The 24,930-nt window shown below is 39.1% G+C and overlaps 1 protein-coding gene across 3 annotated transcripts in view; it reads right to left on the bottom strand.

Annotated features, from left to right (window-relative positions):
- The window catches only part of GABRA2 (gamma-aminobutyric acid type A receptor subunit alpha2), a 103,375-nt gene that overhangs the window by 39,608 nt on the left and 38,837 nt on the right, over window positions 1–24,930 (bottom strand). For all 3 annotated transcript variants that reach the window (XM_039542650.1, XM_039542649.1, XM_039542651.1), the window contains one exon: window positions 23,748–23,863. In XM_039542650.1, the coding sequence (XP_039398584.1) occupies window positions 23,748–23,863 (116 nt within the window). The remainder of the gene's footprint in view (window positions 1–23,747; window positions 23,864–24,930) is intronic.

The raw sequence follows: 24,930 nt of genomic DNA, 5'->3' as shown, positions 1-24,930 counted from the left end.
GAATGGAGACCTGCATTGATTAGTTTCTTATATAATCAATGTTTTCCTGACAAAGAGCAGTGCAATTGAACATACTAGTGTGCATGTGTGCCACTGCCCTCTACTGAATAAAATCAAAAGTGCTCAGTTGTTTATATAGGCTCTATAGCTAACAGTCCCTTTTATTTTTATTAACAGCTAAGGGCCATTATATACTCCTGTGCTTTGGGAATGGTGAAGAGATGCACCCCCACCAAGAGGGAACACCAGGAGGAACTGTGCTGGTACAATCCCTTCTGGAGCTTCCTGGAGCATAGAGGAAATGCATCCCTGTGTTATCGCTTATGATGAAACATGCACTCCCCTTCACAGCCAACCAGCTGTGCCCAGTGGGTCCTAAAAGAAGCAGTCGAAGGAGAGCACGGAGCTTGTAATTATGCCTTGCTGCTACACGGGGGGATGTGAAGTGCAAGAAAAGTGGAAAAAGGCTTTTTGCGCCTTGCTGCCTGCACACCTTAAAGGGGCCACTCAATCTAGTGATGAGGGCCTGTGATTTTGGAGTAGGGCAACCTAAATTCTGTCCCCACAGCTACCATGAAGTTCCAGGTGGCCATATTCAGCAGAAAAGTTCCTAGGTAGTTACACATTTGTTACAGTATAGTATTCAATATATTCTTTGCTCCTCACAATACTTTTACTTTGGGATTACTTATAATCTATCTGCCTTTTTAGAAAACAAAAAGAAAAATGAGGAAAAGAAAAAGATCCTTCCTCAATGTGTCCAAATCAAGATTATTATGTATTTGTATTATGTATTAACACTTAGGCGCTCAGTTGTACATCAGGCCTCCACTGTGCTAGGTGCTGTACAAACACATAGCAAGGAGACTGTCTCTGCCCCAAAAAGGACAAGGGACAACACAAGATGTTGGGGTGCATGTATGTTCTCATTATTTGGCTAGGAATAAGCATAGGTTTTGCTGAAATAACATGTGGAAACCACAAGTATGGTTCAAAAATACAGAGACTGAATACTGTCTGTCAGAAAAATCTGAAAACGAGGATAATTATCTCCAAATGGACACCTGTTACAGGCTGAGAGGAAATTAAAAGTGACAAGACAGAATCTCTCTCTCTCCAGGGCACCAAACAGTGCTACAGAGATTAACTGTAAAAGTTGGCTTCCACTATTCCAAAAACTCACAACCCTAATTATTATTCTATGCAAAAAAAGGTGTTAATGCATTACTGACAATCAAGCTTTCAAAAGGCAGGAAGCCAGATCTAATCTCAGTTACCCTGGTGTAATTTGGAGTAACACCACTGCAGGGAAAGGAGTCACTCGGGAGTAACTCCAATATAACAGATCTGAATCTGATCCAAAAAAGTAGAGCTATGATAGGGACCTCAACATTGTCCTGTTATATCTTACAATAGATCTTTATATTGTTATACATTATTTGTCAAATAATACAATATATAATACAAACTGCAATTTCATTACCAGTTTTGCATACATTAAACTATAATGCATACACTCTTCAAACTGGCTTCAGTTTTACATCTCAATGCGAGCAAATCAGTCCCAAATTCTAAGAATATAAACACACTAGTAGGGTTAAACTCCTGGTCCCCCTATTGAAAAATAGAAAGTGAACACACAGTGTTGAGGGAGATCAAAGAGGCAACAATGAATGGCTGAAAAGCTGTCGTAACTATCTGGAGATTCCTTTAGCTGTCCCTAAGTTACCTCCTTTAGAGTCCCCAACCTAAGAGCAGGCCAAGAATGTGGCTGGAAGAAAGAGACAAGCACTACAGTGATTCTCAGCTGCTAGAACTTTATGTCAGCCAGATGCAATTCAGAGGAGCACTTAGGCTGATCTAAACTGTACCAAGGCCAAGTTTGAAAATATTGACGTGTACGTGTGTGTGTATATATATATATATATATAACAGAACAAAAGTCAAAGAGGGGGTCTGTGTCAGCACTGGGATTAGGCCCTTGCTTAGTCAACTTGACCATTGCATCTCTCGTGTTCCTGAGCTGGCCCTCCTTGTGGCCTCAAGTCATGCAGTCTGGCGGTAAGCAGAAGAGCTGACTCAGCTGAAGAGAGTTGGCAGGAAATCTGCAGTGGCCTTAGTGCCATCAATGACTGCCTGAATAGGACTGCCCCCTTCAGCTATGAAACTGATCTGGTATCTTCCTCCCCCAAAAACGAAAGAACCTATGCCATGGGTTTTACATGCACCCCAAAGCCAAGATCACACTGGCTGTGTTGGTAGGATCTATGAATAACCTGTGGCCTTTAGGAAAATATATTGTTTTAACAAGAAAAATTTAGGTATTTAGCTTTAACAGGACAGGACATCTAAAATCTGCAAACACACAATTCTAATGCACAGCATGCAACAATTTCTCTTTATTGTATAAAGATTATTTTGTATGTGCAATAAATAGTACCCTGGAGAATGCTGCAATGTTGTAATTTGATTGAAGAGCTGTTATGGCATAAAAAAAAGTGAAAATGAAGCACTTGTTTATTAATTATGTCAACACAAAATGAAAAGGAGGGTCAAGTTTAAAGTGCTGTGGGAGCCTTAAATCAGGATTTCCAAGCTTGGGTGGAAAAGCTGTCAAAACCCTGATGTTATTTTAATTATTTTTGATTAAAATGTATTATTTAACTAGAATTGACATTGTTCTGACATTGTAATATGGTCTCCACAGACACGCTTGGCAATTTTGCCCAAAGACACTGACATTGTGATTCATAATACAATCCAGGAGCTGCACAAGTAAAACAGCCAGAGCCTTAATCCATCAGTATTCCAGCTCAACATTTTCTCCGTAGCTGACAAGCTTGTTAGTATAGCTGAAAGTGCCAGCAGAAGACACTTTAGGGCTGGGGGTTGGATAATTGGGAGCTCCAGGAGTGGAGGAAGGAAAGGGAATGTAAATATTTCAGTGTTTATTTTGCTTCAGTGATTTAAGGACAGTTGTACCTATCCAATTATTCAGCTTTTTCTACTGTTACCCACTGTCATCAGTTATAATAAAACACTTTTGAACCACTTATGGGTACTCAAGTAAGGATGTACATAGGGATTTCAGCTTGTAAACTGAAGCTGTGTTTTGTGAGAAGAGGAAACAGATTCATTTTCCCCGTTCCTAACTGCAATACCTCATCTGCCATCTCCTCAGCCTTCCCTTGATCTGTTTTCAATAAGATTTCTTAATGGGATCTATATGTGAAAGTACCTGTACATATTCTGTCTACTTGACTAGACTCTATTTAACCACTCCTGTCCACCCCATCAATAGCAGTGCTTAACAAAAAGCTATGTAAATGGTATTGCCAGTTCCAAAAAGGTAGCCACAGAACAAAGCTACTTGGCAACAAAAATGATTAGGGGGCTGGAGCACATGACTTATGAGGAGAGGCTGAAGGAACTGGGATTGTTTAGTCTGCAGAAGAGACGAATGAGGGGGGATTTGATTGCTGCTTTCAACTACCTGAAAGGGGGTTCCAAAGAGGATGGAGCTAGGCTGTTCTCAGTGGTGGCAGATGACAGGACAAGGCATAATGGTCTCAAGTTGCAGTGGGGGAGTTTAGGTTGAATATTAGGAAAAACTTTTTCACTAGGAGGGTGGTGAAGCACTGGAATGGGTTACCTTGGGAGGTGGTGGAATCCCCTTAGAGGTTTTTAAGATCAGGCTTGACAAAGCCCTGGCTGGGCTGATTTAGTCGGGGATTGGTCCTGCTTTGAGCAGGGGGTTCGACTAGATGACCTCCTGAGGTCCCTTCCAACACTGATATTCTATGATGGCCATATTACAGCTTCAAAACTGATGCCATGATAAAGCAACTATCATGCCTGATTCTAATCTCACACCAGAGTAAATCAGGAGATACTTTTATTGAAGTCAATGACATTACACTGGTATAAACCTGGCAAAAGTGTGAGGAAAATCAATTTCACTGTTTTTTGGAACGAAAGTAGGAAGGGTCTGAGCCCACTTCCACTGAAGTCAGCAGCAAAATACACACTGACTTCAATGGGAATAAGATTGAGACAAAAAATATTACAAATTGTTCTTTATACCCCCTGAAGTGTAAGCATATCAAGTTATGCAATCAAAAGGATGACTCAGAAGGAACTGATAGGATATGACATAATAAAAACTATTAGTGAATGGCAGTACCATATTACAATTTCAGCCTTATGTAAAAACCCAAAGAAAGAAGCTAAGTTAGATATTTGAACAGAAGATGGCACCTATCACCAACGAGATAAAGACAGAGAGAGCTATGTTACAAGTAACCTGGTCACAAGTAACCAGCCAAGATGGAGATTCCTTAAGACAAGTTGCTGAAGCATATATTTGTGTACACACACAGAGAGAGAGAGAGAGAGAGAGAGAGAATGAGAAGAACAGGAAGATGAAAAAAGATTGATAAAATGGCATATGAAGAACTAGACCACACATTTCCAGTGATGCACACCGGAAAGGTGTTGGAGTCCAGAAAATCAATGAATCTGCATTGTATTATTATTATTATCTATTTCTATACAGTAGCACCTACAGTTTTATAGATTCCAGAAGGGATCATTGTGATCATCTAGTCTGACCTCCTTTATAATACAGGCCATAGAACTACCCCAAAATAATTCCTAGAGTATTAATTTCAGAAAAATATCCAGTCTTGATTTTAAAATTGCCAGTGATAGAGAATTCACCATGACTCTTAATAAATTGTTCCAATGGTTAATTATCCTCACTATTAAAAATTTGCACCTTATTTCCAGTTTGAATTTGTCTAGCTCCAACTTCCAGCCACTGGCGTGTGTTATACTTTATTCTGCTAGATTGAAGAGCCCGTTATCAAATATTTGTTCCCTTTGTAGATACTTAAACGGTTATCTAGTCACCCTCTAACCTTGTTATGATCCACTTCCACTGAGTTTTCCCTTGGGGAATTCCAAACAACATTCCCCACTCAGCAAGGAGGGAAGACACTCAGACTGGCACAGCAGCGTGACATTTTTTAAACAGACTTCCCTTTGCATGATGCTGAAATATGATAGTTCTGTAAGGGCTTCCATGTCAAAATACAATGAAGAGCCTTAGGTCACATCCCAAGGCAACTCACCCAGTTCATAGAGAGTCTAAAGTATAAATGCATTGCGCCTCCACTAACTGGGCTGGAGACGTAGACTGACACGTCCAAGGGAATGACACACTACTAACAAGAGCTAGAGATCCTGACCTGAGTTTACTCCTGGCTTTGCATGGGATAGATAATGCTGTTGTTCTATTGTTAAGTGTAGTGCTTATTCCAGAGGACTACTCTGACCCTCCAAGGGGCAAGGTTGGTGTTTGAGCAGAGGTATGTGGCTGGGATGTGGGATTCTTGTTCCAACCGTGGGAATCCCCCATGTGACAATTTATCTTAGCAAAGAGAAGATTAAAGGGTGGCTTAATTACTGTGTGTAAAAACCTACATGGGGAATAAATATTTGATAATGGGCTCTTCAGTCAAGGAGACAAGGGTATAACACAAACCAATGGCTGGAAGTTGAAGCTAGACAAATTCTAAGTGGAAATAAGCCATAAATTGTTATCAGTGAGGATAATTAACCACTGGAACATTTAACTAAGGGTCATGGTGGATTCTCCATCACTGGCAATTTTTAAATTTAAGATTGGGGTTTTTTTTCCCTAAAAGATCTTCTCTAGGAATTATTTAGGGAAAGTTCTATAGCCTGTGTTATACAGGAGGTCAGGTTAGATGGTGCCTTCTGGCTTTGGTATCTATGGATTGATGAATCTATGACAAACTTGACATAAATAGAGACCCTTCACTTAAACTTTTCTATTTTGTTCTTGTTAACCATCACAGAGATATACTTTGCAATCCTATTTACTGTAATGAAATAAACTTAACTTATAGCTGGTCCAGTAGAGACCACCCTGGCTTAACCAGGAGATCTTTAATATTTGAAATACAAAAAAAAGAGAGCCCTACAAAAAAGTGGAAACCAGGTCAAATTACAAAGGATTAATATAAACCAACACCACAAGCAAATAGGACAAAATTAGAAAGACCAAGGCACAAAATGAGATTAAACTAGCTAGAGACATAAAGCTAACAAGAAAATATTCTACAAACGCATTAGAAGCAAGAGGAAGACCAAAAGACAGGGTGGGCCCATTACTTAATGGGTGGGGGGGGGGAGATGAAACAACAACAGAAAATGCGAAAATGGCAGAAGTGCTAAACAACTTTTTTTGTTTCAGTTTTCACCAAAGTTTGATAGAAATTGGATATCTAATATAATGAACATCAGTGAAAATGAGGTCGGATCTGAGGCTAAAATAGGGAAAGACCAAAAAAAAAGAAAAAAATTACTTAGACAAGTTAGATGTCTTCAAGTGGCCAGGGCCTGATGAAATACATTCTAGAATACTCACGGAGCTGACTGAGGAGATATCTGAGCCATTAGCGATCATCTTCTAAAAGTCATGGAAGATGATAGAGATTCTAGCGAATTGGAAAAGGATAAATATAGGGCCAATCTATAAAAAGTGGAATAAGGACAACCTGGGGAATTACAGACCAATCAGCTAAACTTCACTACCCAGAAAGATAATGGAGTAAATAATTAAGCAATCAATTTACAAACACGTAGAAGATAATAAGGTCACAAGTAACAGTCAGCATAGATTTCTCAAGAACAAATCATGTCAAACTAACCTAATAGCTCTCTTTGACAGGGTAACAAACATTGTGGATGGGGGTGGGGAAGGTAAGTGGTAGATGTGGTATATTTTTACTTTAATATGGCTTTTTATACTGTCTTGCATGACCTTCTCATAAACATTTGGAAATATAACTACTAGCAGCCCTTTATGTTGGCTGGATTGGACTCACTTGCTCTAATCCAGGGGTGCTGAGCCCCATCTATCCATAGGGACCAGTTACCCTGAGACACTTCCTTGTGCTGCAGGTCATAACGTAGGGAAATACAACCTAGTTGGAGCTACAGTAAGGTGGTGCATAACTGTCTGGAAAACCATTCCCAGAGAGTAATCATCAGTGATTCATAGTCAAGCTAGAAGAGCATATTGAGTGGGGTCCTGCAGGGATCAGTTCTGGGTCTGACTCTATACAATATCTTCATCGAGGATTTAAATAATGGCATAGAAAGTACACTTATAAAGTTTGTGGATGATACCAAGCTGGGAGGGGTTGCAAGTACTTTGGAGAATAGGATTAAAATTCAAAGTGATCTGGCCAAACTGGAGAAATGGTCTGAAGTAAATAGGATGAAAGTCAATAAGGACAAATGCAAGTCACATTGTATCACAAACTAAATATGAGTCAACAGTGTAACACTGTTGCAAAAAAAAAATTTAATTCTGGAATGAATTAGCAGGAGTGTTGTAAGCAAGACACCAGAAGTAATTCTTCTGCTCTACTCAGTGCTGATTAGGCCTCAATTGGAATCCAATTCCAGGCACCACATTTCAAGAAAGATGTGGATAAATTGGAGAAAGTCCAGAGAAGGGCAACAAAAATGATTGATGGTCTAGAAAACACGACCTAAGAGGGAAGATTGAAAAAAAAATGGTTTGTTTAGTCTGCAAAAGAGAAGACTGATGGGGGACAGGATAACAGTTTTCAAGTACATAAAAGGTTACAAGAAGGAGGGAGAAAAACTGTTCTTGCTAACCTCTGAGGATAGGACAAGAAGCAATGGGCTTAAATTGCAACAAAGGAGGTTTAGATCAGACAATAGGAAAAACTTCCTAACTGTCGGGGGAGTTAAGCACTGGAATAAATTGCCTAGGGAGGCTGTGGAGGTCATTGGAGGTTTTTAAGAACAGGTTAGACACACTGTCAAGGATTGTGCAGGTAATTCTTAGTCCTGCCTTGAGTGCAGGGACAGGACAAGATGACCTCTCGAGGTCTCATTCAGTTCTACAGTTCTGTGATTCTATGACTTGAAGATAAAACTAATTCTCTCTCCATAAAGCTAGCTTTTGACTAAAACAGAAATGGATTAGTTAAAAGAAAGATAAAACACTCCTCACAAATTTATAATAAAATCCAGGCATCTTACCCACCCACATGCTGCAAAAAACAAACAAAAAATGCCCCCAAAACAGGCAATGTCCAGTTTCATATAAAAATCTTGCTCTAAAATGATAATTAAAGAAAATAAAGCTTAACTGTTGAGTTGGGTCCTGTTCTGCTTGTTTCTTTTCAGTCTGAGGTTATGTAAAAAAAGGTGAACTGGAGATTTAAAATTGGAAGCTGAAAGGAGATTAGCATTTGGCTCTAAAATGTCTGAGTGTACTGAGATAGTCCGACTGTCACAAGACTGAGGTAAAGCTTAGTTATCAGGTGTGAAAAAAGGTGTTTGATAGCGAGCCAAAACTGTGTCAACCAAACTAAAAAGCAAACCTTTTGGCATTCAGCCTCATCCACTGAGCCATTATAGCTTCCCCCAGGATCTAAAGAGCTTGCACATAATAACCAGGTCCGAGTTATTAATGGGGCTATTGCCATGTTCAGATCAATGGGGTGGGCATGATGGAAAGCGAAAAAGGGCTGAAAAGCCCAAGGGCTTGCATCATTGTACAAAATATGACAGAGTGTTCTGGGGTGAGTCTTGGGGTGGGAAGATAGAAGTCTCTGGTGAGAGAGAGGTCGGGAGGGATTGACATGGGCCAGTTTGAATCAATGCTGTTTGACTGGCAAAAAAAAAAAAAAAAAAAAGGAAACAAAATATCCGGTCCCATCCTGGTATGCAGTAGTCTGTCCCAGAATGTTAGAGGTGCAAGGTGGGTGAGGTAATATATTTTATTGGACCAACTTCTGTTGGTGAGACAGACAAGTTTTCAAGCACACCACTCTTCAGGTGTGGGAAACGTAGTCAGTGTCCAGCTAAATACAAGGTGGAACAGATTGTATTTAGCTGTGACAATCAGAGTATAGTTCCCAGATCCGAAGGAGAGCTCTGTGTAAGCTCTGAAGCTTGTCCCTCTCACCAACAGAAGTTGGTTCAATAAAAGATTTTACCTCACCCACCTTGCCTGTCATTGCCATCCTGGAGTGTTTTCCTCCTACTCTTTTCAGGGGTAGTTGGAATGGTACCATAATACACATACAGGACAAAGTGGTTTATTCACTGGAAACACACCAGGTCAGCATTTCAGGTTAGAAATTAATATGCAAAAGGCTTATCTGATTTTTTTTAAATGCTTGAGTTTGGCAACCTTAATTTGTTTGCCAGTCAGGAGCACCCTTGTCAGTCTCTGCAGCAGTATCTCTTTGAGCACACTCCTGGTTTAACATATCAGTGGCCTGTGCAAGGATATAGTGTTCCCTGATCAGCAAATTTGGTCTTTGCACCTCAGGACACAGTCTGCTTCTGTTGTTTCCACCACTTCCCCCTCCCTCCAAAGAAGCAAAATCATATTAAAAAGGTATTTAAATAAGCATAACATTTTGCTACAAAATAATGAAATTGTCCCATCAGACATTGCTTTCCTTATCTTTCTGAAGGGCTGTGGGTGCCTGTTTCTTAACCTAACTGTGAAATATCTCTCAGGGAAAGAGTGCTATGTTTGCATGTTCCTCCTGAATTATTACTGGACTTAAGGATGCACATAAATTCTTCTGGACTCATCAGTATAATTAGCCCTTCAAACAGAAGCAGTACCCAGAAATGTGTTTTCCCCATCTTCATAAGCCTAATGCCTCTTCCTTTCAGGTGCAGACCAAATCATCTTCACCACTTCCTTCACTTCACCTCTTATTTATTTTAAGAATAAAATTGTCAAATGCATAAAAAAAACAAACTGTTGAGCAATAGTCAACATGGTTTCTGTAAAGGGAAATCGTGTCTTACTAATCTATTAGAGTTCTTTGAAGGGGTCAACAAACATGTGGACCAGGGGGATCCAGTGGACATAGTATATTTAGATTTCCAGAAAGCCTTTGACAAGGTCCCTCACCAAAGGCTCTTATGTAAATTAAGCTGTCATGGGATAAAAAGGAAGGTCCTTTCACAGATTGAGAACTGGTTAAAAGACAGGGAACAAAGGGTAGGAATTAATGGTAAATTCTCAGAATAGAGAGGGGTAACTAGTGGTGTCCCCCAAGGGTCAGTCCTAGGACCAATCCTATTCAATTTATTCATAAATGATCTGGAGAAAGGGGTAAACAGTGAGGTGGCAAAGTTTGCAGATGATACTAAACTGCTCAGGATAGTTAAGACCAAAGCAGACTGTGAAGAACTTCAAAAAGATCTCACAAAACTAAGTGATTGGGCAACAAAATGGCAAATGAAATTTAATGTGGATAAATGTAAAGTAATGCACATTGGAAAAAATAACCCCAACTATACATACAATATGATGGGGGCTAGTTTAGCTACAACTAATCAGGAAAAACATCTTGGTGTCATCGTGGACAGTTCTCTGAAGATGTCCACGCAGTGTGCAGAGGCGGTCAAAAAAGCAAACAGGATGTTAGGAATCATTAAAAAGGGGATAGAGAATAAGACTGAGAATATATTATTGCCCTTATATAAATCCATGGTAGGCCTACATCTCGAATACTGTGTACAGATGTGGTCTCCTCACCTCAAAAAACATATACTGGCACTAGAAAAGGTTCAGAAAAGGGCAACTAAAATGATTAGGGGTTTGGAGAGGGTCCCACATGAGGAAAGATTAAAGAGGCTAGAACTCTTCAGCTTGGAAAAGAGGAGACTAGGGGGGGATATGATAGAGGTATATAAAATCATGAGTGATGTGGAAAAAGTGGATAAGGAAAAGTTATTTACTTATTCCCATAATACAAGAACTAGGGGTCATCAAATGAAATTAATAGGCAGCAGGTTTAAAACAAATACAAGGAAGTTCTTCACGCAGCGCAGTCAACTTGTGGAACTCCTTACCTGAGGAGGTTGTGAAGGCTAGGACTATAACAGCGTTTAAAAGAGAACTGGATAAATTAATGGAGGTTAAGTCCATAAATGGCTATTAGCCAGGATGGGTAAGGAATGGTGTCCCTAGCCTCTGTTCGTCAGAAGATGGAGATGGATGGCAGGAGAGAGATCACTTGATCATTGCCTGTTAGGTTCACTCCCTCAGGGACACCTGGCATTGGCCACTGTTGGTAGACAGATACTGGGCTAGATGCACCTTTGGTCTGACCCAGTATGGCCGTTCTTATGTTCTTTCAGGTGCAGACCAAATCATCTTCACCTCCAGACTGGACTGAAGGAATATGATCTGAATTTCAAACAGAAGCTTCAACTAGTCCAATATGCAGTGGGCTGCCTAAAAGATAACAGGCTGACAAACGCACATCACACCAGCATTGGTACTCTGCACTTGCTCCCTATCCCACTCCAGATTGGCTTCAAGCTCCTGATATCTCTCTTTAAAGTCCATCACTAGGTTGCGGCCTGGTTCTCTTAGGGTATGTCTTCCCTGCAGACTTAACCTGGTCCCTCACTCAGCTGTTGCACCTAATCTCCTTCCCATCCTCACACAAGACTCTCTCACAAAATTTAGTGGTGCTTTCAACCCAGGCTAGCTACTTTCACTCAGATGGGTAAGTCACCTACTTTGCAATGAAGACACAGGCTAAATCACCCAAGTACTGATAGTCCTTCCCACATTTTGCCCCACATGCCCAGAATGACAGCCAACGTCTCCCACAATGCACTGGGAAAGAATCAGAGTGACTCATTTTACTGCAGCACAAAGAACCATGGGTTATGCCCCCAGAAGTCCTAGTGACACACATGGTGAGTACACCACCAGGCAGGACAGAGTAACTTGGGTTTGGTTTTGCAGTGTGGCTGTTCACACTTGGATTAGGCTAACCCAGGTGCTCAGACCTAAGTGTCCACTGCCCAAGTTAACTGTGCATTGAAGGGCAATCCAAAGCCTATTGGTATCAGTGGAAAAGACTCCATCAATGGGCTTTGGATGAGGCCCTTAGAGAACACCCTTTTCTCTCCCTCCCTCACTTTCTGTGATCCACTATTACACATACCATCAACTGGGCTGTTGCAGTTGATGGAGTCCAGGATGAAACTCTGGGAAGCCAAAGGCCATGCTTGCTCTGTGACAAGCCCTCATATGCCACCAGAGGTCAGCATGAGCCCAAGTCTTTCTGCCTTTATGTTTCTGCGCAAGCCTTCCATGAATAAAACATCTTTAGAATGGCTGACACAGTCTCTCCTGGAGACAAAGTGAGAACATTCACTTATGAAAGTACTGCAAATGATGGAGACTATGGTTAAAAATGCACACACACCTTTATTTTCCATTCTTAGCTCAGTATTTTAAATACAGACGCTACTGATACCAGAGTAGAAAAGCTAAGTGTCTTCATTAAGTACAGCTTTTGTGTCAGTGGGGCACTGACAATGTACTGCTGCAATAAGAGGATCAAAAATATGTGTTTTATTTTAATCAGAAATGTTGTAAGAAATTACAAAGGAGAATTTCAGAAGAGGATGCCGAGGCAGAGCAATTAGAGAAGCCCCAAAAAAACTAGAGATCGTTTGAACCTATCAACATGACAGCAGTTCCTATTTCATGGTAAGTGAAAGAACTAGTAAACACAGGAAGTTAATCTTGAGCCAGAGTATTCTAATAAATACACTTGGAAAAAAAAGTTAGCATAGACTATCTGTAGTGAGCCAACTGTTGTTAATGTTAGTAACTATATTTCTGGGTCTGGAATCTATTTGACATTCACTCTCCAACAAGAATTATAAATTTTAATATTAGGGCTGTCAATCAGATTAACACAAAACAAATTATCGCATTTTTTAACAAGAGTTAATCACACACCTCTGTTTTGACCCTCTTCACTTACTGTACTTCATCGCTTGGCGGACATTGGCACAGTTCTACTGATTTTTTTCATGATCTGGAGTGATTAAATATCAGGAAAAAGTTAATGGAGGAAAGAAGCAAAAGTTCAGGTCTGAATGAGAAGTTTATTTTTTAAAAACTTCTGGATGGTTCTCTGGATTAAAAAAATGGTTAGTGGCAGCTACTACAAGGCTGAGTTCCAATACCATCAAAGTATTTCATGTCTGGAGTGCCACTTCATGCTTTTGCTGACGGTGGGTTATCTGTAGCACAAGAACTGGAGGCAAATGAATGCCGGCAACCACAACAGAGTGCACTTACAGAGTTTCAGGATCGCTACAAGCCCATGGATCAAAGTACTTGTATGAGGTGAATTGAAAAAATACTATTTCTTTTGTTTATCCTTTTTACAATGCAAATATTTGTAATAAAAAAACAATACAAAGTGAGCACTGTACACTTTGTATTGTGTTGTAACTGAAGTCAATGTATTTGAAAAGGTAGAAAAATATCCTAAATATTTATAATACATTTAAATTGGTATTTTGTTGTTTAACAGTGTGATTAAAATGACGATTAATCATGACTTTTTAATCTCAGGAGTAATTGTGATTTTTTAAAATCATTTGACAGCCCTTCTTACTACTCATTTTTGTACGTATTATGGATGAAATCCTGACTCTGCTAAAGTCAGCAGTAAAGCTCCTATTTGTTTCAATGGGGCCAAGATTTCACCTCGTATCTCCTTGTTTATATATAATTCACTGTATAGCTAAACCTTAACTGGGAGCTACTCCAATGCAGGGAGCTTTGCAGAGTCCTTGCTGAATTTTGTATAGATTTGGGTTTAGTTTGTTTGGTTTGTATTATTTGTGTTTTACAGTAGCTTTTTTTAGGGCCAAATCCTGAACTCTTTGCTCCAGCAAAACTCCCACTAAAGTTAACAGCTCAGATCCTCAGATGGACCAGAGCAATTAAGTAACCTTTACACTTCCCTGATCCCCGGGGCTGAATCCTAGCACTGGTCAGAGCAGACTCAGGCCTGCCTTCTCTTCATCCTGACACACCTCATTCATCAGGATTTCCCCAGAAATCAAAGGGGTGGGAGAAAGGATCGAGCTTCTTGCCAAATAATAGATTTGACAAAGCAAGGGGTTCAGGACTGGGTCCATATTAAAATTTAAACAAATGTTAAGAATATTTAGTTTTTTACTTAATTTAAATAGGAAAAAGTCATTATCAATAAGCCAGAAAGCAGAATTTGGACATTTGGGTAACTGTACATTTTTTTTGTAACCAAAGTTGAACATGTCATTCATATGTAAGTTACCGCTTTCAGTTATTTCTCCATTAATACACATTCATAGCTAAAACTTAAAAATAAAAAGAACAGCAAAGATTTAGGGCAAGATTCTGTGCTGTCCTTGTAAGCATCAAAGCACAGACCCCACAACCCTGCATCCAAGTTACAGCATCCTCCCCAGGAGGTCTTATGAGCTGCCTGGAATCCTGGCCCCTGACACTTCTCCCACCTTCAGCATGCCCCCCAGGATGGGGTTTCTAAGGTGGGCCCTCAGGAGGCAGGCTTATGGCTGTCTTCCACTGTTTCTGCAGCACAGGAATCCTCCGCTGGCCAGATATGGGGCTTTTGGGGCTCCTTTATACTACTTCAGCACTTTTTTGTGGTGTAAACAGGCTGGAATGGGGAGGGAGGTGAAGATCTCACCCGTAACATTTAACCATGAAACTTTTGCACACAGAAAGCACAAAGTTTAATTGTTCTTCAAAATGTTCTCTAACAAATGTGTAATATGAGTCCATCACTTTGAATTGATATGATCCAGTTTCTTAGCTTGGGAGCTCTTTGGTGCAGGGATCGTGCCTTCATGTGTATACGGAGAACACCTAGTGCATTGTGTGCACTAACAGAGAACACAATATCTTGTTTTATAAGTATAGGGTAACCAATTACCCTCTTTTCTCTTTGATTGTCCTATGATCAACAAAGGAATGAATGAGTGGGAATAAAGTATGCTACACTCGATGACAGCTTTAAAACCTTACAGAGAACAGAAGAGATAGTTAATGATGTGATGCTCTGTAGTCCAATATCACAGACTATTATATTTTCCCCCTTTCCTGCTTTAAAACTTTCCCAGTAGTAATACTTTCCCTTTTGTCCACAAAAGGTACCTTGTGACACAGAAGCAAGCCAAAATAAAAAGACCTAGCAGCAAGAAGCTCATCATTCTGCACTTTATCAACCATGTGGACAATGGTAAGGATATGAATGAAAATAGCATGGTATGTCCTCAGCCTGATATAGGGCTATTATCAAGACAACATTGAATCCAAGACTCTCCCCTCTCCTTTTTCACTGTCATTTACTCCCCATTATAGCCACTTACTTGTGTTTCGCCCAAAGATGTCTAATCCTTCAGTCAGGGACCCTGCAAATTGCGAAGGAACCTTAATGACCCACAGATAGTGAGGATAAAAGGGTATCTATATTGCCCATTAAACTGTCAGTCAGGTGGAAACATCTAGAACACATGGTGGATGCTGTGGAAGAACCACAGACTTTTCAGCCTGTCTCTGGAGTCTTAAAGAAAAATCCAAACTCCTCCGCCGTCTCCTCCCCCTCCCCTGCAACTGTCTCCAGCTCTGCTGAAAGGCTCCGATACTAGAGGGGGTGGAAATGGATGTAGGTCTAACCACTCTATCGCCCGGCAAAAAGTGGTCTAAAGAATCTATCATCTCAGGATAACAGAGGATGGGTGCAAGAGCAATGGATGTGTTGAGAGCCAATTGCCTCTGTTGGATGAGACACTCAGCAACACAAGACTGACTAATTCAAATAATTCAGGATATGCAGCTCATCCATAAAAATAATTATCTATTTCCAAGAAGTCATTCTGTAAAACAGTGAAGTTCCCAGACTGTCATTATGCAGCTGAAGGGAAGAGCATTATACAGGTCAAAAAGAGCAAGAAATATTGACAGAAGTCCTATGTAGACCTGACAAGTTAACAGACTAGGATCACCTTTCTTAAAATTTTGTGATAGAGTATATATATATATATATATAATATATAAAAATTACCCAATCACAAAATTTCTACAACTTCTCCCATTTTACAGTTTATCTTGCTTTTCCTCTATACAGAGACCCAAGAAGGAGATTAGGAATTTCTAAATGACAAGGCAGTCATTTGATGACAAGATATATTGTTTTTCTCCCACATCTTTGTGAAAGAAAACTGATCTAGGTGGGTGCAATTTTTGTTTTTGTTTTTTAAATTCAAACTAAAACCAAAAACATCTTTGGGACACACATTGTTCTACTGATGATAGTAGTCCCATGGAAACCACACAACTACTTGGGTGAACAGGCCCTTTATGTGTACACTGGCTTTGTATATTTCAATGAGAAAAAGTAATCCGTATAAAAAAAGAGAACATATGTAGAAATAATATATTCAATTAAAATATATTATGTTTATATACCTTTGCTATTTGGTATTTTAGATCTACATCTGATATTTCTAATTTTAGTTATGGGTCTGAGATGTGATTTGTTATATTTTATATACACAAGTATTTATGATTTAATTATGCTTAGATAACTGTGTGAAAAATTTTGAATATATGTACAAGAATATAATGATTTTCAAAGGTGAAGTGTCTGAAATTTGATATGCAATGATTTTTTTCCACTAGTCATATATTTATGAGATTAATAAACAAACACTTTTACTTAGCATTTTCACATATCACCGATTGACTTGAGTGACTATAAGGCACACATCACTTTTCCTAAAGAAGTGCCAAATTCAGACCTCTGACATATGCACATAACTCTCTCTAACGTCAACAGAAATTGCACATGTGTAGCCAATGACAGAATTTGGTCCAGAGAATAGAGAATATCTTTCCTAGAACATAATAATCCAAACAGAATGCTGATTTGGGGCATATTTTACTAAAATACCTGCTTTAAGTATGCAAGTGCCTGAAACATGTGGCATGCAAGAGTAGAATTTATATGCAAGAGCTCTCTTCTGCAAAGCATTATGGAACCACATGCACGATCAGGCCCTAACAACAAATCCAATTTCTTAGAAACTTGGCTCCGATAGATTTTGAAATATAAAAGCAAATATTTTGGGGAGTAAAAACTTTCCTTTCCCTGGTGATTAACTTCATTTGTGTATCAGCCTGAAAAGATGACATTAAAAAAAAATGCATGTGTGGATTTATCTTTGCAGTGTTGTTATAGCCATGTTTGTCTCAGGAAATTAGAAGACAAGGTGGGTGAAGCAATATCTTTTATTGAACCAACTTCTATTGACGAAAGAGAGAAGCTTTTGGACTTGCAGAGATCTTCTTCAGAAACCTGAAGCACTCCGAGTAAGCTTCAAAGCTGGTCTCTTTCACCAACAGAAGTTGGTCCAATAAAAGATATTACCTCACACATCCAGTTGCTGCAGGATTTACCTTGACATATTAAAGCTCTCCAATTCTTATAATTAAAAACAATTAGATGATTTACTATTTTAATTCAGATTCGTTGTCTGTTGTTCTGATTTAATAGGTTAGTGAATTACAAAACAACGCAGCAGCTTTACTAATATATCTTCCAAAGCTGCTTTTGAGACTGACTCATCATTTGAATCCATTAATGTCAGAATGAAAAAAACTGCATAGACCATCATGATCCAACTGATCATGTTAAGTGTTTCATTTTGAAGTTTTGAGCTGGGTTTTTGAAAATACTATCATCCTTAATTTGTCACCTGTTTAACCCACTGACCAATGTACGGTATCCCCTTTTCAGTCCCTCTGTTGTGCCTAATCACTTAGCATCATTTATAGACCTAAATGATCGATTTAACAAACCACCTGTATGGGTATGCCAATAATACGATGAACTGTCTCTTCATCTATGCTCCTGATTGGGATCTTTGAGTGCTACCATAGTATATATAATCAATTACAATAACTAAAACACACAAAATGTTGTTGTGAAACATTTAAAGTTACTACACACAACATAACTGACACTTAAACTGGCCTTCTGCACACACCCTATTATCAAACTACATCCACCCCACAAGCTGTAAATATTGAGTGCAGTAGTTCAGTGTTGGGAGGGGATAGTTTGGTAAAGAGGGTGATGAAATGATGGCATCCCTCTTAGACAGCATCACTGGTATGCAATCAGGAGCTTTACCAGAAGCACCAGATCTGCCACAGAATACCACTAGTACCAACAGCATTATACTGGCATGAATGGAAGATGAGTGCCTAGGCTGTTCTGGGGGTGGGGTGGAATCCATCCTCTCATGTCCAGCCAGAAAGCCTCTCTGAGATTTTTCTGCTTACCCAATCCCATGACAGATTGATTGATTTGTCTAATGAAATCTAACAAACAAACAAAAACCCCACAAACACAAACACCCTAAAACCTACCACAACAATGAACTCCATTGCATATGCTTCTTCCCCCTGGGGGGAGGATGAGAGAACAAACACATGACAGATGTTAGTCATGTTGCTTAGCACATTACTGGAAGGCACTCATACGCTAGAGTAATTAGTGCAGTATAAGAAAATAAATAGAACAGAACAGAATAGAATGCAGTATCTGAGAGATGGTATATGGGAAGAGGCAAAGGCAACAACGGAATTGGTGGTCAGGACAGCGAGAGATTACAGTGAGATGTAATTGGGGTCAAAGCCAAAGATGGAGTTGGCGGGGGGCTGACCAGCATTGGGAAACAATGGGAGTTTTCAGATGAAGTGGAGCGAATGCTGGAATTTTGTGTGAGAGGGAGAGGGGGATATTTTCTGGAAGGTTAGCAGATGATGTGGAGTTTTGGGAAAAGACTGATTTTTGTTAAGAGGGGAGAGAGGAAACTACAAAGGGGAAGAGAGAATTTGCCTCAAAGATCCTTGTGAAGGGGAAGGTTTGAGGGTGTTTGTTTTGGGCCTGTGGGACGTGCAGAAGGGCAAGGCTTGTTGTTGGGGTTTTTTTTGGTTTTGTTTTTATTCTTCAACGAAGCTACCAAAGACATTACAAGGTGTTAATATCCCCTTCTTCAAACGCCACTGGACCCCCAGTGCCGCTACTGACTTGTTACACCTATCTTTAGTATTGCATAGTATCCCTTATGGGAATGAGTCTGTGAAGTATTGTACATCCCCTGAAAGATGCTGAACACTCTCATTGACTTCACTGGGAACTAAGGGCACTCAACACTTCGTAGGATCCCATGGTAGTGTGGGAGTTCGACAAAATACATTGCTTGGTCCACTTTTCACCTGCCAGTGTAGCCTTGGCTTCTTCACAATAATACCAAGTCCTAGGCAAGGACTCTCCAAGAGAGTGAAGTTATCTGCTCTCTAGACTTTCCCAGCCCTCTCAACTTCACCCCAGTTCTTCCATCTTGTCATCAGTATACTAATGATGAATGATTTTCTACTTCCTTCAGATAGTTTCATCTTTTCACTTAAATATATATTCTTGGTTAACATTGTATTTAAAGGACTGAAGTTGTCAAATGTATTATACTTTCACCTATCACAGATTAAAATTAAAATCTGCAGCTATCTTCTGCTCCCCCCACTTGTAAATCAGCACTGATTATGCTGAAAGTCAACAGAACTGTCCCAGACTAAAATTAGTCCGAGTGAAAAAATAAATAAATTCTGCTGTGATGTTGCACTCCATACATTTTATGGAAATATGCTTATGAGTATGAATATGACATAACTGGAATATGCTTTATGCAAAAGGTCACATACTTTAGAAGAGGTCTCTGACTTTTAAAGCGGTCTTCTGCTTCTAGGTAGTGCCTAGGTATGAAGTCTTTAGAAGAGGTACTCTGGCCCACTTCTAACGCTGCAACCAAGGAGTGTCAGGCAAAACTGGAGAGGGGGTATAAAGTGGCTTTAATCCACCATTCTGCAGGCTCAATCCAAAGGCTACTTCATGACAGTTTGATCCATAGGAATGAGTTAAGGCAGCGCTCAGGCTATTCTAAACTTCTGCCTGCTGCCTATAGCCCCAAGAGGCATTGCATTGCCCCGTTGCCCATGGCTGCACCCTCTTTGTTGGCTGAAGGGAGGTGCTGTATAAGTCTCCACAGTGGTTGTGCACCCAACTTGAGGACACCTGCTGTTAGGATGGGCCTCCAGTGACCAATACTATTACTTTTACAACAGCTTTGCACCAACAATACAACACAAAGCTTCCTTAACACTCTGGATAGTATAAACTTCAGAACTGAAACATATGCACTCAATTTAAAAAAAAAAATCAAGCCATGTAGCATACACACACACCTAATTTCTCAATAGGCTTGATATTCGGAGTTTCTGAACTTATCACAAAAATTAGGAACAGGAGTACAAACAGACTCTCACTCAGCTAGAGATTACACAAACCCTTTAACAGAATGTACAGTTATTAGAAAAGTTTTCTTGTATTGCATTTGATTTTTCAATAATCAGCTAAAACATTTAGTGCTAAACTAACACTACCTGTTTCAATATTAAGCACGAAGGTATTATTTTTTATTAAACTCCACAATTCCCTAAGTATAGGGGAGAAAATTTAGCTAAGTGACACTTCTGGAAATGCATCAGATAAACAATTAACTGGTGCATTGGATTTTCCTTTCAAAAGGCTTCAAAGGAATCCATGTCAGGTGTTTGATAGTAATGTCTTAGTATAAATTAAGCCAGGTTCTGATCTGAGTTATACTAATGTAAATAGAGTAATAATCTAATCAAATCAAATCTGTTATGCCCAAGTAAATGCTCTAATGACTTCAGTTGAGTTGCTTCAGATTCAGTCAGTTATCTGAGACCAGAATCTAGTCCAAGTAACTCAAATAATGACATATATACCAAGATTAACATCCAGGCAAGATTAAAATGCAGTAGTCTACATGAAGACACAATTAGAACCTACCAACATCTACCAAGCATGAAAACTTCAGTAACCAATGTTTTCAAATTCTCACCATAGGTAACCATTATAAGAAAGAAAAAGAAAGAGAGAAGGCTATACAATTTTTGTAATATTCTGTAGAAATAATATACTATCTCTAAAAAGTCTATGTAGAATATATAATATCCAGGACCAGGCTTTTGATGTGTAACTGAATTAAACTGATGTTCTATTAAATTACCAATATTCTTGCACATTATCACATATCATGAATCATTACTAGTTCAATATGCATGATTCACTTTCATTTCACACATGTTCTGCACTGGTTGATGGCATGTATGTCAATGCTGAACAGATGTTTATCCCTTTATTTTCATGCTCACCAAACGTATTAATTACCTCGGAGGTTTGGGGATTTTCTTGTTAAATATATTTATATGGACTTATTTTCAAAATTTAAAAATCCATTAGAAAGATAAAAATAGAGTTTGCATCCTTTAAATTCATGCTTTCAACGTTTAATTCCAATTTTCTCAATTTAAAGATCCATATGCAAAGCAACTGCAGACTGTTTTTATTAATTAGCACGTTCCTCTTTGTAAACAGGCTGAGAATTTTCCATTACTTTTGCAATAAAAAGGTTTTTTTAAACAAATACAAATTAAATTCAATTTTCTGACACGTTATTTCTGCATATCATCTGCATGGCAGTCTGTTCTTACTACATCAAAATGGTTACAAAAGGACCAATAATTCTGCAAAGAAATAGTATCTCCTTGCAATCAATCACTATACATGTACATAAATCCAATTATTGTACTGTATGTCTCCTTTTATGAATTATCTACAGATAAAGCCCTTTAAAATATTAAATAATGTATTTGCAAATATCTACTGAAGGGAGGCCAGGACTGGAAATAAAAAGGGATTCCATGTCAGGATTAATGTGTAATGAGAGAGATATACATAGCTTGTGCCACTTTATGCTGGTCATACGCTAGCCAAGGCTTTCCAAACTGGAACAGCAAGGGAGCTACCGGTCCACTGATTTCAAGGAGAGCTGAAGCAGGCCCTTGCTTAGGGCCTGATTCCAAAGAAATGAATGGCAACAGAAGCAGGCTCTCAGGAAATTGCCATTGCCCACACTAAGCATGGCTTTAGCCAGTTGTAACAGTTTCACACTTCAGCACTGTACCTACCAAAATTTCAAACAAAACAAAAATAGACAGAACCACAAAATATCAAGAGCAAGATATTTCATCATTCTTTAGTGCTCCATGGTGTATCAGTGTGTGCCATCACTGTAGCCAAAACAAATTCTTTATATTTGCCACTCAGATAATTTTCTCCATTGGAATATAGTTTTAAAATTAAAATGCAAATAAGATAAACAGGCATTTTGAAAACCACGTACAACCAGGACACAACAGACCCCTGACTTCTCCCTCCAATCTTTCTATTATTTGGGCACTAGCAAAATAAGAAATAGGGGAAGGATGCCTAGCATCATGATCTTTAAAGGCCAAATCCTGGCCCAATGAAGTCAATGACAATATTCCCATTGACTTCAACAGGGTGAGAATTTAGCCTGAAACAAGTGTTACACAAACACTGTGTGCGTGCACGTGTGCATTGACACCAATATTCTGTGAATACATGTATGTATTCATATACTCTGTCATAAACAGTTAGTTAAGGGTTAAGGTTTTTGTCTACCTGTAAAGGGTTAACAAGCAGTACCTGTGGACACCTGACCAGAGGACCAATGAGGGACGAGATTATTTTCAAATCCGTGTGGAGGGAAGTTTTTTTCCCTGTTCTTTGTTTTCTTAGAGAGTCTCTCTTGGGAATTAAGAGAGTCCAGACATCTTAATCAAGTCCTCCCAGGTTTCTGCAACAAATTCTTCTATTCAAGCTAGTGAGTATTAGCAAGGAACTAGTATTCTTATACTTTTATTTCTGTATTTGCAATTCTGTGTTTTGCTATAGAATTTCTTTAAGTCTGTACTGTGATTGCTTTTACTGAGAAAGAAAGGAGGGGGAATTCTCTCCAGAGATTGATAAGTTTAGGCCCTGTATATCGTTCCAATTTGGTTACAGAGACAGTGACTTTTCTTTTTATTATTTAATAAATTATTTTCTATTAAGGACTTGGTTGATCTTTCTTTGGGTGGATTCTCAGGGAAAGGGGAGGGGGAGGTATCCCTCTGTAGTTAAATCCCGGTGTCTCTCCTAGGAAAAGGGAGGGGGGAGGAAGCAGGGGGGAATGGTTTATTTCTCCTGGGTGTAAGAACTCCATGGATTTGGGGCTCTTGGAATCCCCTAGGATTTTGGGGAAGGACTATGTCTCAATCCACATACCTGATTGAGTGGTGGCAGCTTTTACTAGATCTAAACTAGGATTTTAGTTTAGAGGGAAACCAGTGCAGGTCCCCACATTGGAACCCAACAGCTCTAAGTGGGGGTGAGACCTATGACATACTCATTCAATTCCAAAGGATCCTTGTTCACCCAAATTTCCCATGGATGTGCAAAGGAATGATCAGACCTATATGCACCTTCAAGATCTCACAGTAAAAGCGAATAATGCCGAAGGAGTTCTATCTATATGGAAGAAGACTGTTTTCACATCCTATTTCAGTTTTCTAACCACCAGACTTTTTTTGTTTTAAAAAACAAATGGTTACTACTAGTTAAGAGATTTTATTTCCATTATACTTTTATGTTCCATTAATTTTTGTCAAACAGGTAAATATGGATTCATAAATGATTTGGCAGCAATATGTAATCAAATCACTGGGAAAAAGATCCTAAGGGAAATATATATTTATTTAAACAACAAATGATGCAATATAGAATTTGATTTTATATGTTTAAGTTTTAATGATTTGTTACCTCCTAATCCAGGTCTAAGACGATTATCATAACCATCCAGAAGTCGGTCTAGTATTCTTGTAAAGATGGTGATGTTATTCTTAGCTTCATCTTCTAGGGAGTCAGCCAGCACTGATCTACAAACCAAAATATATGTTTATGTACATTCAGTATGCAAGTAATGTTATCATTTAGCTTTGAATGGGTCAGTTGTTGCTCTCTAATCATTTACATTATCCTAATGATGCCACCTTTTCCTTATAAAAATGTACATTCAGGAGTATTCTGAAACATGAAAAATATGTACTGTGTAGCGTAAGTGTATACGCATACACTATTTATATATTAAACAATGGCTTGGAAACATATGATTCTAAGAAACGCAGTTTTAAATTCTCAAGCACTTCATTTTCTAACAGCCTCTATTTTCAGCATATATTAAAATACAGTAAATATTGCTTCTTAAGAGCTCAATTAAAAATATGGCTGTTCAGGTACAGAACCCCCCCAAAACACCATATGCGTCCACGCCTCATTACTCATGGATTGGTGTCCTTAGTTCCAACAAAAACTATCTCCTTGGAGTTGCTGGCCTACTCCCTCACTCCCGGCACACATTATCTCTCGAACAGATACTTTGGTTATGCCTCCACCCAATGGCCATATAACGTACATGAGCAGAAGTACTGACATAAGGGAAAACTCCACTGATCATGCTCAGGGAGTCCTCTGATGCCAGTACATAGGTGGGTGGGCACAATGAGGCTGGCAGCAGCAAGCAAGCTGGGTGAGAACTGTGAACAGTCCAAGAGCTGTAGTGGATTTGAAATGGTATTTAGAAACAATTTTCATCTTTCAAAAGACAAGAGTATTTCCCTATGTTTTGCCAGATCCAATCACATCTTATAAAAGTTGGGGTGAAACTATAAATTAACCTATCAAGGAGAGTGTGCGGACCATCTAAATGTGTCTGACTTCCTTGTTGAAGAATGAGACCTAATTCTCTCCACTGATCATCTCTTCTTGGAAAACAGCAATAAATCCAATGAAATATGATTCTGCTGTCCAGTCAAGAATGGTGCTGAACATATCACCTTGGTGTGGAAACCCAAACCATGGCGTTTTATACCTTTAGTTGTTTCTCCTATATAGAGCCTTCATATTGAAATGTTCTTGTGTAACCAAATTTTAAGCATCATTTATG

This window comes from Mauremys reevesii, linkage group 5, assembly GCF_016161935.1.
Source record: "Mauremys reevesii isolate NIE-2019 linkage group 5, ASM1616193v1, whole genome shotgun sequence".
NCBI classification, from domain to species: Eukaryota; Metazoa; Chordata; order Testudines; family Geoemydidae; genus Mauremys; species Mauremys reevesii.
This window is presented reverse-complemented; position numbering and strand designations above follow the sequence as displayed.